Source organism: Pogona vitticeps, chromosome 2 (genome assembly GCF_051106095.1).
Source record: "Pogona vitticeps strain Pit_001003342236 chromosome 2, PviZW2.1, whole genome shotgun sequence".
In the NCBI taxonomy this organism is placed as follows: Eukaryota; Metazoa; Chordata; class Lepidosauria; order Squamata; family Agamidae; genus Pogona; species Pogona vitticeps.
In genome coordinates this window covers 87030825-87045080 of record NC_135784.1, presented here as the reverse complement: position 1 = coordinate 87045080, position 14256 = coordinate 87030825, and the positions used below count along the sequence as shown (strand labels likewise).

The 14256-nt window shown below is 44.9% G+C and overlaps 1 protein-coding gene across 7 annotated transcripts in view; it reads right to left on the bottom strand.

Annotated features, from left to right (window-relative positions):
• Positions 1-756: 756 nt before the first annotated feature.
• RNF44 (ring finger protein 44) overlaps positions 757-14256 on the bottom strand; it is an 84791-nt gene continuing 71291 nt past the window's right edge. For 5 of the 7 annotated variants that reach the window (XM_072989963.2, XM_072989965.2, XM_072989962.2 and 2 more), the window contains 2 exons: positions 7916-8015; positions 6085-6884 (listed from right to left, as the gene is read on the bottom strand). In XM_072989963.2, the coding sequence (XP_072846064.2) occupies positions 6813-6884; positions 7916-8015 (172 nt within the window). In that variant the 3' untranslated portion in view covers positions 6085-6812. Of the gene's footprint in view, positions 4807-6084; positions 6885-7915; positions 8016-14256 lie in introns of those variants that run through there. The other 2 variants (XR_002300334.3, XM_072989967.2) reach the window with 2 other exon arrangements.

Here is a 14256-nt window from a genome sequence, read left to right as displayed (position 1 = left end):
ATGGGAAAATGAGGTAACTGTAAATGTGCAAGTAACAGAGCAAAAAAAATTATATATATATATTTATAATATATATATAATATATATATATAAACTTTCTAACACAGAACAAATGCCCTGGGTGCCCTAACAGGGAGGCTCTTCTCCTTGTAGGGTGAAACTGAGCTATCCCTCTGGAGGGCACGGGACTGGTATAAAAGAACAGTAAACAGTCCACTATCCCACCACAGGAAATCATTGGTAAACAGTGGCATCTACAGCGCAATCAGCAATCACAAACATCCTAAATAAATGTTTTAGTAATTATTTTTTGTCTTTTTTTTTCTTTTGTTTTAATGATAATAATTTTAGCTGCTCATTGGAATAAATTCTGCAGCACACGAGCTGTGAGCTTTCGAGTCACCATCAGAAGAACCGTAAGGCTTTTCTACCCTCCCCACCCCGCAAATGACCTTTCAGGGGGAAAAAACAAAACAAAACAAAACAAAAAACCTATGGCAGAGGAGGGAGCATTAAGAACAGATGAATGGGCAATCGGCATTATTCTGATTGGCTATAAATATAGAAACACCTCCTGCGGGTTGGTTTATTTTATTATTATTTTTAAATATATATACAGTAGAGAACCTTTGGTTAATTGTGTCATGTAGAATAAGGTTTTTTTTTTTATCTTTCCTTTTAAAAAGCTGTGAAAGGAGTGGGAAAGGCCAGGGCAGGAGGCGAGTCTGACACAAGGCACTGGCTTGACATGTTGGGTGGGGAGAAGGGAAATCGATTGGTCATAGAAGGACAAGGAAGAACGGAGCTGCTGGTGTCTGTGCAGTTTTACTATGGCAAGTGGCCGATTCCTCTATGTGTGTGTGCCCATGCCCATACATACATGCATGCACACACAGGTCAGGCTCTGGCTTAGGTGTCCAACTGCAGCTATCCTGATTTTTGGGGGAAACGGGGTGGGAGTGGGAAGAGGAAGAAGTTAATCATCTGACCTTATCCAAATGACTGCACCATAACCTGCATCAGCCAAAAACACAAGCAGGAGAAAGAGGGGAGGAAGGAATGCCGTAAAAATAGTCATCTCGTTGCAAATTCAGGTCACTGAGTTTTAAGAAAGAAAGAAAAAGAAAGAAAAAGAAAGAAAGCTGGGCCCTGCCCAGAGTTCAACAAGTTAATTCCTAATTCATTGATTCTGGCAGCGAGCCAGCTGCTTCGGTCAAACAGGGACTGCTAGTCAGTCCTAGTAGAACCTAGCAGGCTGCCGGCCCAGTTATTGTCTGTGACTGTGGGAACTGAGGGAAGTAAAAGGCTGTTAATATTCTTGACCGAGGAGACCCAAATACGGTCGAACTCACATGGTCTAGCGTCCCAAGAACTTCTTAACCTTGACTGGGTCAAGAATTCCAGCAACTGCCCAGGGGGGAAATGGCTGCTCACCCCTTGCCATGCATGGCTGTGAGCACCAGTGGCAAGAGGCCTGGCTTGGACATATAAAGGATTTTTTTTACCCTGCTTTTGAGGTAAGTATTGCTGAGAGCCGGTGTACTCAGAAAAACACCAACAGTGATGCTGCACCTGCCCCACTGTTTTCAGAGAAGCTACTGCCCTTCAGTAGCTTCCACCCATGCCCGAAGTGCCCCACAAAGAAAAGAGTCAAGGGGGTGGCCCACTTGCTCCTTGCAGACCCATGGGGGACATTCTCTGCCTGCTCTGCACTCCTTCATGCCTGCTCGACTTTCACGTGGCATTGCCCCAGAGGGGATATCCTGGCATCTATTCTTGGGAAACCAAGCAAGTGTGCAACCTTTCCCAAGTCATCAATTCAGTTGATTTGCTAGCACAGTTAGCTCCAGAGCCTGGGGTGTTTTTGGACTACAACTCTGAGAATGACCTGGGAAGCATGGGATCTGGCTACAACTCCTAGATTGCTCTAAGTCAGCGGTGGTGCTAGCTGTGGCATCGGGAGAGTTTTCGTCCCAAAACAAAGGAAGCTGTCCAAGCTCTAGTGAGCCTGAAGGAGCAAGAGGGAGCTGCCCATTTCTCTGAAAAGGTCTGGAAGTAGGTCATGCCGCTGGCTGGAGCGGGGATTTAGGACGAGGCTGTCCTTTCAAGCTCTCCCACTGTCACTGCTCTTGCCTGCCACCCACTTCAAAGGGGGAGGGAAGAGGGGCCTAAAACCCAAGGAGAGGCTACCTGTTGAAACAGCCACATCAATGAGAGGTGGGGACTCTGGAGGGCAGGAAGGGGAAGCTCCCCTGGGGGCAGCAAAGGCCGACTTTCTGACTGGGCCACACTTGCCCCTTGGTGAGGCAGGGACAAGGGAGCTCCCACGCAGAGCAGCAGAGGGGAAAAGCTAGGTGGGGCCAGGGAAGAAAGAAGGACGTCAGCAGGCACGACTTCTCTCACCTCTGCAGCACCATGAAGGAGAAGCTGCACCTGCCAAACCCCTCCTTCCAAGACAGCTATTAACCCCGTGGAAGTCCTAGCTGAGGCTGAACTTGGGTGACCTGACCTCCGATGAAGCCTGCCTGCCTCCCTCTGGACCAGCCCAGGTCTCAAATCAATCCTTAATTTAGAGAGGGGAGGGGAGAGAGAAATGCCCCCGAAAAGCGTTAACGGTCCTTATGAGGCGTTGCGGACATGTGCAGTACAGTGCATGGCAGTAATCAGCTGAGCACAAAGAACTCCCTCTTCCCCACCCCCCCCCATCACCCCACAGCTGGCTAGAGAGATAGCCAATACCAAGTTCCAAGCTGGTCATAACATGCATGCATAATTTGTGAACATTTACATTAGGTTTTGTCGTCCTCTCAAGAGTCTTTCCACCAGGCTTCAGAACACAAACCAATTACACGGTGAGGGCTTCTCTCCTGTTCCACGGTATAATCATGCAAAACAACTTTTAAATTTTTTTTTAACAATAACAGGTTTTTGTAACAGGGTGGCAGGTTGGTTGCTTTCCCACTTCAAATCAGCAGGTTATTTTAGGTAGGATAGTGTGTAGGTTTGCAGACACAGAAAGGCACACAACTCAAGTGTATGCTTGTCACGGCAAAAAACACCCAAGGTACCTGAATCCCAGAGCACAAGCATCAGGCCATGCAGAAAAACTCACTGGGATCATGGCAGCCGCAGCAGGCCAAACATGATTGGGGGGGGGGGAGAGAGAGAGAGAGAAAGAGAGAGAGAGAAAAGCAGAGGGGTAGGTAGGCAAGCCAGAAAAGGAATGGCAGCGCCTGCCTGGTTCTAAGGAGCTTGATGCTGTGCTGCACACAGCATCCGGGGGGGGGTGAGTTGGGGGGAAGAGTGAGCACCAGATGGGCTTTCTCCATGATCGCTAGTGCAAGGATAGACAACAAGATTAATAAATAATTCCCCATCTGCTCTCTCTCTCTGCTGAACATCCTGCTGCTGCGACCCTCACAGCTGCCTAACAGCTTTCAGAGGCTTAGCCTGGGGTCAGTTCTGAAGAGTGGGTGGGATTTAGAGTGGGAGGGTGGAAGGCTTCTGTTTCAATCTGTTAACCTCCCCTCCCCCCCCTTGTAGGACAGAAAATCCCGTAGGAATACTTTAGGATCAGTGACAAACCTGATTTTGGGGAAGTTTCACAGAGACGGGAGATGAGAAAGAAAAGAGGCCCCAAAAAGAGCACCTGGGTTCCTGGAGATGTGTGCATGTGAGGGGAAGAGGCAGTGGTACCAGCTGTCACATGATTTTTCAGTCTCAAAATAAAGGCCCCACAAAACCAGGCTCCATCCTATGATGTCTACAGAAAAGAGAGCCAGCTGCAATGTCAGAAAAATTTTCAACACTTCTCCTTGCTTTCCCCTGTGAGTGAGCCAAGATGAAAACTTATTTTCAAAGGTAACACCCCCTTTGGCTTCCCTTCCATTTTCTGAGGGCAAATGTGTCTTTTCTATCCATAACTGCCTCATATTGAGGGCACTTTAGGGGAATATTGCTTTTTCAGGTCCATTTTAATTCCATATTCCACTGCTAGTTGTAAGAAGAACCCTGAACACCATTCAGACACCTGAGGCATGCAGTAGCCAGCAGGGTGAATGAGAAGGGGGGGATTACACTGGGAGAGGGAGGGCATCTGTAGGAGAAAAACAAAACAAAACAAAAAACAGAAGGTAGCACTGAGCCATAATTTGGAATGGGGGAGAGAGAGAGAAACTTGTCTGGCAAGGCCTCAGGCTTCTCCCGCTAGCGTTGCAGCTAAACAATCCTGCTGCCGTGCAATACTGTGTGCTCTGGGTGAGCTGCTGGTGGGACTGAAGGAGGCACTTCCTCACCTGCCCCCCCCCTCCATTTTGAGCTGCTTGGCTTTCAAGGGCCCCCATCTGGCCAGAGCAGAAGGGGAATAATTTCAGAGTAAAGTCTGGGTCAGATAGCCACACAACCAAAACAACCAAACAAACAAAAACAGGAAAGGAAACCCATAAACGAAAAATAAAAAGAGGAATGCAAACACCTGGAGAGTAATGGCGCAAGGATAGAGTGTCTTTGGAGTGCGGAGCAACACAGGGAGGCCTCCCCCTGCAAAGCATGATACCGCAGAGCTGGCTTGACCACCAGGCCCAGTCCATGCCATGGGGTGAGGGGGAGGGGGTGTCATACATTGCTTATGTTCTCACCACATCCCAGGAGCAGCCCTAGAGGCTAAGCACACAGGCTGGCCCAAGCCCCTGGTCCAAGGTCCGTATCCTGGAGTGAATTTGTGCAGCAGTGTGTCAACGAGCCTCACTCAGCCTCCCGGTGAACTTCTGAGGCATCTGCCCGGCAGATGGGGCACGTGCGGTTCGCCTGAAATCATTAAGATGAGAATGAATCTTAGGATTCTGGCTGTCCAGCCAAGCTTGTTTGTCCAATGCAACTGACCCAACGCAGGGAAGCACGGCATCTTTGTTTAGGGCTTGTCCATGTCAGCAGAACCACCATTATGTTAAGAGATGGCTATGCTTATTTTTAGGGGGGGAAATGTAAGGAAAATCTGGCCACTTCATGTAAAAAAAGATGTGATCACACTCATCCATTATCATTCAATCTCATTGATCGAATTGGTACTGATATCAGAGTACAAAATGTATGTGCTGTACTTCAGTTTGAAAAGCATGCATATGCACAGAATTGTCAAAGGCACCCAATTCTTTCCTGATCACCTTTTATTTTACACATATGTGTGTGCGTGCACACGTATGTGTGTATATACTTCTATAGATACTATGTATACTGTCTTCTAAAGCAAAAAACAATGAATTCTACACCTATATCCTTCAGTAACAATATGGTGCAAGAATGTATTGCTGCAGACAAATAAGGTACTGCAATTTTAGAAGAGGCAGCCATGTTAGTCTATGCTAGTATGTCAATCAAAAACATAACAAAAATTTTAAAAAGGAGAAAAATGTTACAGCACCCTGTAAACTAACTGCAATGTTTTAATGTGAGCTTTCATGGACAATTCCACTTCTTCAGATACGAGAGTGGGACTGCATAGCAAATATTTATACATGGCTTTCAAACAACAAGACTGGCTGTTTCCTGGGCACAAATAGTTGATGATGTGTTATTTCACACCTGACAGAACCACTGAAACTCCTGCTGATATTCAATTCCCCTTCCAGGGAGCATTGTTCAGTAAACAATAGCAACATCAGTCTTAATAGTTGTTGCCAGGTGTGAAATGGCACACCATCAACTATTTGTGCCCAGGAAACAGTCTCCTTGTTTTGAGGCCATGTATAACTATATAAATATTTGCCATGCAGTCCCAAGTCTCATGTCTGAAGAAGTGGACTTGTCCACAAAAGCTCACATTAAAATACAGAAATCCTTAAGGTGCCACAATGTTTTTGAGTTCTTCATTTTTTAAAATTTATTTTTTGTTCTTGCCTGTTGATGTACTGAAAAAACATGGAACCAGAGTTCATTTACAATCAGAAGGAACTAATTTGAGTCTATGTGAGATGGAGAATTGATGGGGGCATATTTTTTTTTACTTATTCTTTATTTATTTAAAATATTTTTACCCCACCTTTCTTCTCAAAAGGATCCTAAGCAAGAGGGATAGATATTCAGGGCATCAACCAGCAGTGAATAAATTCAGAAGACTAAATGCTATTGAAATAAGGGAGTAGGGCATGAAAAGCCTCATTCAAAAAGCTTCTGAAGCCTTCCTTTAGATCAGGAGGCAATTTAAAAAAACCAAAGCAGATTGCAGGAATCGAAGGCAAGATTTGCAGCACAGTGAAGTAAGCAGCCTGGTCCTCTGAGGATTTGTATCAGCACCAGCATTATTTAACTCATTCACACATAGTTATTTCTGCTGCCAAGTACACCATGTTTTGCAAGGCAAGGACATAAGCAGCTGGGTCTTCTAAGGACTTGTATCGATACCAATGTTCATCAGTGATCTGGAGGCACAGGTGAGTGACAAGCTGGCTGTGTTTGCAGGCTGCACCAAATTAGTTAAGATAGTGAAAATCCAAGTAATTCAACAAAATGGGAAATGACATTCACTGCAACTAAGTAAAGGCAGAAGATAAACAGCTAAATAAACATACATCCACCCCAAAAAGTATCGACCCAGGATGCCACAATAATGAAAAAGGCAAAGTTGTTGTGGGAAACTATATGAGAAAAGGGCTTTAAAAAGCATGAGTAAAACAATGTTCTTCCCATCAGAGATGGCACTCCCAACCAGGAAAGATCCTAAATATCTGAGACTTTTTTTAATTGTATAAAGAGAACTAAAGTACCAGGTCACACTTGACAGCAGCTTCTTATAAGTTAATCTTCCTTTCCCTGTTTTACTCCTGACTGTAATCCTCTCTTTTTTCTTTTTGTTTACAGCAATTTATCAATCTTTTGTAGAGGCTGTACTGTTCACAATAAAAGGTTAAATGGAAAAAAGACATGACATTAGCTTTATGAGTTATAGAAGGTATGGGGAAAAACATTTATCTCATAATATCAGTACTGATGGCCATAAAGTGAAGCTGATAAAAGGATTTAAGACAGATATGTAGAAGGAAGTATTTTTTTTCACACAAAGTGTAATTGACACAAACTTCACAACTACAATATGTGACAATGATTACTGCCTCAGATGAAAAATTCATGGACAGAACTTGTTTAAAAGTTACAGCTTTGGACTACAACTCCCAGAATCCCCCAACCAGCATGGCAACTGAGATTATAATTGTTTGTGCATACACAAAACCCCCAAACAACCCCTTTTTCCAAATTCTTTCCGTGGAGAGTATTGGATGTAACAATTAAATAAAAGCTAGGTTCAGAAGGCAGACCCTTGAATACTAGTTTTTGGGGGACAGGGAAGGGCTCCTTCCTTTATATCCTGCATGTGGACTTCCATGGAAAAACCTAGTGACATCTCTTGGAAACAGGAAGACTAAATTGAATTCTTGTCAGACCTAGCAAAGCTCTTCCTGAAATCTCTTATATTTACACACAAGGTTTGCACCATTAAAACTAAGATTCTAGGTTATCTTCAGATGCACTGCTGTGATTAACATACAACCATATTTGTATATAAAAGGGCCAGCGTCACTGCTGGAGAGATATGGACACAGTTGATCTATAGGGTGGAATGGAGATTAAAAGCCATTATGAGTTCAGCTATATGTGCTCTGCCACATCTTGATGCAGGTACAACCACCAGCCCTTAGAGGTGCTGCCAGAACTCTGAGCAACCTGTGTATCCCATGGCAAATTTCAGAAATGGTTTGCAAGTGATCGAAGTTAAATTCATATAAAAACATTTCCAGAAGTCTAGTCTCTTCCTCAGTGTGTCTTATTCCCCTTATTTGATATGCTCAAGGCACAGCTCTTAATAATAGTATACAGCAAGGATTCCCTGGCTACAAAGCCCTTGAACAGCTGCTGATCTTACCTTTAACCATTTGTCGATGCACTTAGCGTGGAATTCGTGGTTGCAGGGCAGAACTCGCAGCAACTGCCTTACTTCAAAGTCACTGAAGCACACGACACACCTGGGGGATGGGAAAGAATCCAGTCAGCTCAGTTGTAGGACATTAAAGGAAGGAACTACACACATGGACCTAAAGCAATAAAGCGTTTTCAAAAATTGTATGACTCCAATTCCCCGTTGTTAGAAGAGTCTTCTGCAAGCAAATAATGGAGAGAAATCACAGGCCCATAAAGCGCCAAAATCTCTCCTATAAGAGAGTTTCCACTGACCTCGCCTTCTCCTTTAAACCTTTCCTCCTTGGAAAGAAAGGAGAGCTCCCCAACTCTGGTCAGAAATAACAGTGAGGATTCGCCTATGTGTGCATCAGCTCTTCTCTGTTACCACCAGTCTCTCATCAGAGACAGGAGGTACTTGGCCTCCCACTTATCTAACACTTCAGAGAGCTGGCTGAGCTCATGTATAGGAACAGATTTAAAACACATTTAAGCAAAACAAAATTCCAAGCATCCATTGCCACCCCAGCACCAAGCACAGGTATCCACCAAAACATTTATTTCGTGATTCAAAGAAAACAATATTATGTGTCTTCCAAACTTGCAACATTACCCTGAATGAGGAAAAAATCAATTCAATCTGTGTAACACAAGAAACAGAAAGAACGAGGTGCTCTCAGGCTTGAACCGTATAAAAAGATGAGGCCTAACCAGTGCTGAATAGAGGGGGAACTAGTATCTCACGGGATTTGGAGACTATACATCTGTTAATGCAGTCTAAAACAGCATTTGCCTTTTTTGTAGCCACATCACATTGTTGGCTCATATTCAGCTTGTGATCTATGATGACTCCAAGATCTTTCTCACTCATAGCATTGCTGAACCAAGTATCCCCGATCTTGTAACTTTGTGTTTGGTTTCTTTTTCCTAGGTACAGTACTTTGTACTTATCCCTCCTGAGTTTCATTCTATTGTTTTCAGCCCAGTACTCAAGTCTACCTACTGTAGATAATTTTGAAGTTTCTTTATAGATCAGAGGTCTCCAAACTTTTGACTCTGACGGCCACATCAGATACTTTTGACATCTCAGAGGGCCAAAGGAACAGGAACATGTGCGCGCACACACCCTGTACCTGCATCCCTGCACACCCACATGGATGCCTCCCCATCCACTCCCCCACATGGACACACAAACGCATGCATGCACCCCCACTTGCATGAATGGGCTGAAGAGAATGGGCTGGATGTGACCACGGGCTGTAGTTTGGAGACCTCTGGTCTAGATCATTTTGAATTTTGTTTCCAGGGTGCCAGTTATTCCACCCAGTTTTGCGCCATCTGCAAATTTGGTTAGCATTCCCTATATCCCCTGATCCAGGTCATTAATAAAAATATTGAATAGCACTAGTCCCAGAAATGAACTCTGGGATACCCTACTTCTCACCTCCTCCCAGTTTGAGAAGAAGCCATTAATCATCACCTTCTGACTATGATTCTGTAGCCAATTGTTTATCTACCTGACAGATGTTCTATCCAGCCCACACCTAATTAACTTGCTCATCAGAGTATCACGAGGGACTTTGTCAAATGCTTTGCTGAAGCCAAGATATATGATGTTCTCTGCATTCCTTCTATCTATCAGGGAGGCTACCCGAGCAATAAATGAGATGAGATTAGTCTAGCAGGATTTGTTCTTGACAAATCTGTGTTGGCTTCTAGTTATTACTCATTATTTTCTATGTGTTTGCATAGTGACCACTTTATAATCTGTTCCAGAATTTTCCCTGGGATTGATGTCGGGCTGATGGGTCTGTAGTTCCCAAGTTCCTCCTTTTTGCCCTATTTGAAGATAGGGACAACAGTAGCCCTTCTCCAGTCGTCTGGCACCTCACCCATTTCCCATGATTTCAAGAAAATAATGGACAGTGGTTGTGAGAGTTCTTCAGTCAGTTCCTTCAATCATGCAGTTCATCTGCCCCTGGAGACTTGAACTTGTTCAAGGTAATAAGGTATTCCTTGACTATTTGTTTATCAATCTCCAGCTGCAATCTTGTTCCCTCCACCTGCACTTCACATTTGTCTGGAGGGTCATAGTCTGTCCTTTGAGAAAAGATTGAGCTAAAATAGGAATTGAGGACTTCTGCCTTTTCTTCTCTTTGGTTATCCTTTTTCCATCTGCATTGAGTAGCTGAGCCACTGTTTCTTCTCTTAGTCATTTGCTACACAGATACCTGAAGAATGTTTTTGTTGCTTTTAGTATTTCTAGCTAGCCTCAGCTCATTCTCAGCTTTTACCCTCCTAATGCCAACCCTGCAATTCCTTACTACTTGTCTGTACTCTACCTTTGTGGCCTGGCCTTCCTTCCACTTCCTATGTGTGCCTTTTTTGTTTTGTTTTCAGGTCCTCTCTGTGTAAAGCCACATTGGCCTCTTTTTTTCTCTCTATCCCACCTTTTTTTCTTGTTGGAATTGTTTGTTGTCATGCCTTTAGAATTTCCTTTTTTAGAAGCTACCACCCTTCTTGGACTCCTTTTCTTGTTAGGATCTCCTGCCATGGGACTTTACTGATCCTTGTTCTGAGTTCATTAACTTTTTAAAAAATCTAACATATGTGTAGCTACACTCTGCTTTTGTTTCCTTTGAAATCAAGAATTCTAGAAGGACATGGTCACTCTCGCCCAGCCTTCCCCTTAGTGCCACTTGTTCCACCAAGTCATCTCTATTGGTTAAAATCAATAAAAGGATAGCTAGCCCTCTAGGTTTTTTTTTTTTACACTTTTTGTTGGGAAAAATTATCAGCCACACAAGCCAAGAATTTCTTGGAAGGGCCATACTTTTGCCTCCCAATAGGTATCAGGATAATTGAATCTCCCTTCATTACTACATCATGTCTCTTTGAAATCCTTGCAATTTGTCTTTCAAAAGTTTCATCCGCTTCCTCTCCTCGATTGGGGGGGGGGGCAGTAGTGGATTCCAACTACCATGTTCATTTTGTTTTTCACCTCAATGACATTGATCCAGATGCTCTCAATGGGACAGCCAATCTCCTCTTCCTGTATTTCTGTGCAGGAATGTGTATTTCTGGCATATACTGCAACTCCACCTCTCTTTCTGTTTCTTTCTGTTCTTTTTGAAGAAGTTATATCCTTCAATTTCTGTATTCCAGTCATGGGTGTCATCCCATCAAGTTTCAGTTGTTCCTATCCAGTCATATTTGCTCTCCTGAACTAAGATTTCCAGTTCTTGCTTGCTTCCCATGTTGTTGTTGTTTAGTCGTTAAGTCGTGTCCAACTCTTCGTGACTCCATGGACCAGAGCATGCCAGGTCCTCCTGTTTTTCACTGCCTTGGGTCAAATTCAAGTTGGTCACTTCGATGACTGTCCAACCATCTCTTCTCATGAGATGACCAGAGTATTGGGGCCTCAGCTTCAGGATCTGTCCTTCCAGTGAGCACTCAGGGTTGATTTCATTCAAAATGGATAGGTTTGTTCTCTTTGCAGTCCAGGGGACTCTCAAGAGCCTCCTCCAGTACCACAATTCAAAAGCATCAATTCTTCGGCAGTCAGCCTTCTTTATGGTCAGTTCTCACTTCAATACATTGTTACTGAAAAAAACATAGCTTTGACTATGCAGACCTTTGTCGGCAAGGTGAGGTCTCTGCTTTTCAAGATGCTGTCAAGGTTTGCCATTGCTTTCCTCCCAAGAAGCAGGCATCTTTTAATTCTGGGGCTGCTGTCATCATCTGCAGTGATCATGGAGCCCAAGAAAGGAAAATCTGTCACTGCTTCCATATCTTGCCCTTCTATTTGCCAGGAGGTGATGGGACCAGTGGCCATGATCTTTGTTTTTTGATGTTGAGCTTCAGACCATTTTTTTTGCGCTCTCCTCATTCACCCTCATTAAGAGGTTCTTTAATTCTTCCTCACTTTCTACCATCAGAGTGGTATCATCTGCATATCTGAGGTTATTGATATTTCTTCTGACAATCTTAATTCCACTTTGGGATTCCTCCAGTCCAGCCTTTTGCATGATGTATTCTGCATATAAGTTAAATAAGCAGGGAGACAATATACAGCCTTTTCCCATACTCCTGGCGTTTATATACAGACATTGGAGGTTGTGTGATTTGTGGCCTGCTTTTCTTTGTACATTTTTATGAACATTATTATTAATGTTAATGTTATTATTGACCCCATTAGAATGGTTTGTTCCGTTCCTCTTATTGTGGGTAAAGCCTCATCTATCTTTACCTCTGTGCTTGCCTCTCCCTCCGCCTTCCAATTCAGTTTGAAGCCCTCCTGATGAAGTTTGTCGTTCTGTGGCCAAATGCATTCTTCCCAGTCCGTGTGAGGTGCAAGCCATCTCTTGCTTAGCAGTCTAATTTTCAGGAAGCTTAGCCTGTGATCCCAAAAACCAAATCCCTAACATTGGCACCACCTTTGTAGCCAGTCATTCTCCCAGAGTATTTTCCTTTCCCTTTCTATTCCTCTACTGGTAGGATGGATGAGAAAACTATCTGGGCTCCAAAGTCCTTAAGTTTCCTTACCAGAGCTTCAAAGTCTGATGCGATCTCTTCAGAGTTGCTCTTGGCTGTGTCATTTGTTCCTACATGGATAAGAAGGAAAGGATATGTATCTGTGGGTTTTACGAGTGATGGCGATCCTTCTGTCACATCTGTAATCTGTGCTGCAGGGGGACAGCCTACCTGGCGGGTCCATGGATCTTTCTGGCATACTGTACTTCAGTTTTCATCTCACACAGTAGGAAGTCTTCCATTGCAGCTACTCTTCTCTTCCTCCTTTTGCAAAGTGTGAATTCAGTGCCTGTGCTTAGCTGAGTTTCAGTCCCCCTTATGAACTCATATGAGGCTACCTCTTTGACTTCGTCTGCTTGCTGTCTGCCACACTCTTCATCAAGAACCTGGAAGCAGTTTTGCAGTTCCATCGGTGAAGATCATCTTCTCCTTCTTTTGCTCCTAACGGTGACTCTTTCTCACGCTTCTTCCTCCACTATGGTTTGGTTTCTTCTCAGGATTGACCTCCTCTGCCTTCCCTTGTTGCTCTTTCACCTCCAGTGCCTCCACTGACAGCAACTGCTGCTCGAGAGTTCTGTCAATGTACACTTCATATTCCCTCATAGCCTTAAGTGTGGCTACTCACTGCTCCAGTTCTCTCACTTTTTCTTCTAACAATGATAGCAGTTTACACTTCTTGCATGTGTACACCATTTTACACTCAGGCACAAACATTGCACAAACTTTGCAGGTCACCGCAAGTGAAGCATTTCTTCCTGTTATCTTTCTGCTTTAATCTGTTTGTGTATGAATGCCCTTTCCTTCATCTTGTTAGCATGAATGTAGCTGGGAAAATCCACTAATGTATAATTCTGCCTTTGTCTCATTGGTCTTCCCCTTTCTTTTGTCCCTCCTCCAGTAGACTTTTTCTTCCCGCCTTCTCTCCTATCTCTCCTGTCAAACTCCTGTTAGCTTTCCCTGGTCACAAGCTCCATGGGTCTGCCTCAGCTTAATTCCTCAGCTGTGCTCTGTTATGAGCCAGAAATCAGGACACCTCCTCCCTATAGAGCTACAGTTGTGTTCAAAATTATTCAACCCCCACTGAAATTGAATGTTTTGGCCATTTTGACATTGATTTTGATCATTCAGTCATCTTGCTTACATTTACATGAAAGAGGCACTTGTAGGTCAGAGAAATATAACCTTAAGTTTATAATGAAATACCGTATTTTTTGCACCATAAGACGCACTTTTCCTCTCAAAACAAGTGGGGGGAGAAGTGTATGCGTCTTATGGAGCAAATACTGTCCCCTCCACGCCACCATCGCTGGCTTCCGAGGCCTCCGGAGACCTCAGCAGGCCCCGTGGGGGCCTCCCCCCGGCACCATCGCTGGCTTCCGAGGCCTCCGGAGGCCTCAGCAGGCCCCGTGGGGGCCTCCCCCCGGCACCATCGCTGGCTTCCGAGGCCTCCGGAGGCCTCAGCAGGCCCCGTGGGGGCTTCCCCCCGGCACCATCGCTGGCTTCCGAGGCCTCCGGAGGCCTCAGCAGGCCCCATGGGGGCCTCCCCCGGCACCATCGCTGGCTTCCGAGGCCTCCGGAGGCCTCAGCAGGCCCCATCGCTGGCTTCCGAGGCCTCCGGAGGCCTCAGCAGGCCCCGTGGGGGCCTCCCCCCCGGCACCATCGCTGGCTTCCGAGGCCTCCGGAGGCCTCAGCAGGCCCCGTGGGGGCTTCCCCCTGGCACCATCGCTGGCTTCCGAGGCCTCCGGAGGCCTCAGCAGGCCCCATGGGGGCCTCCCC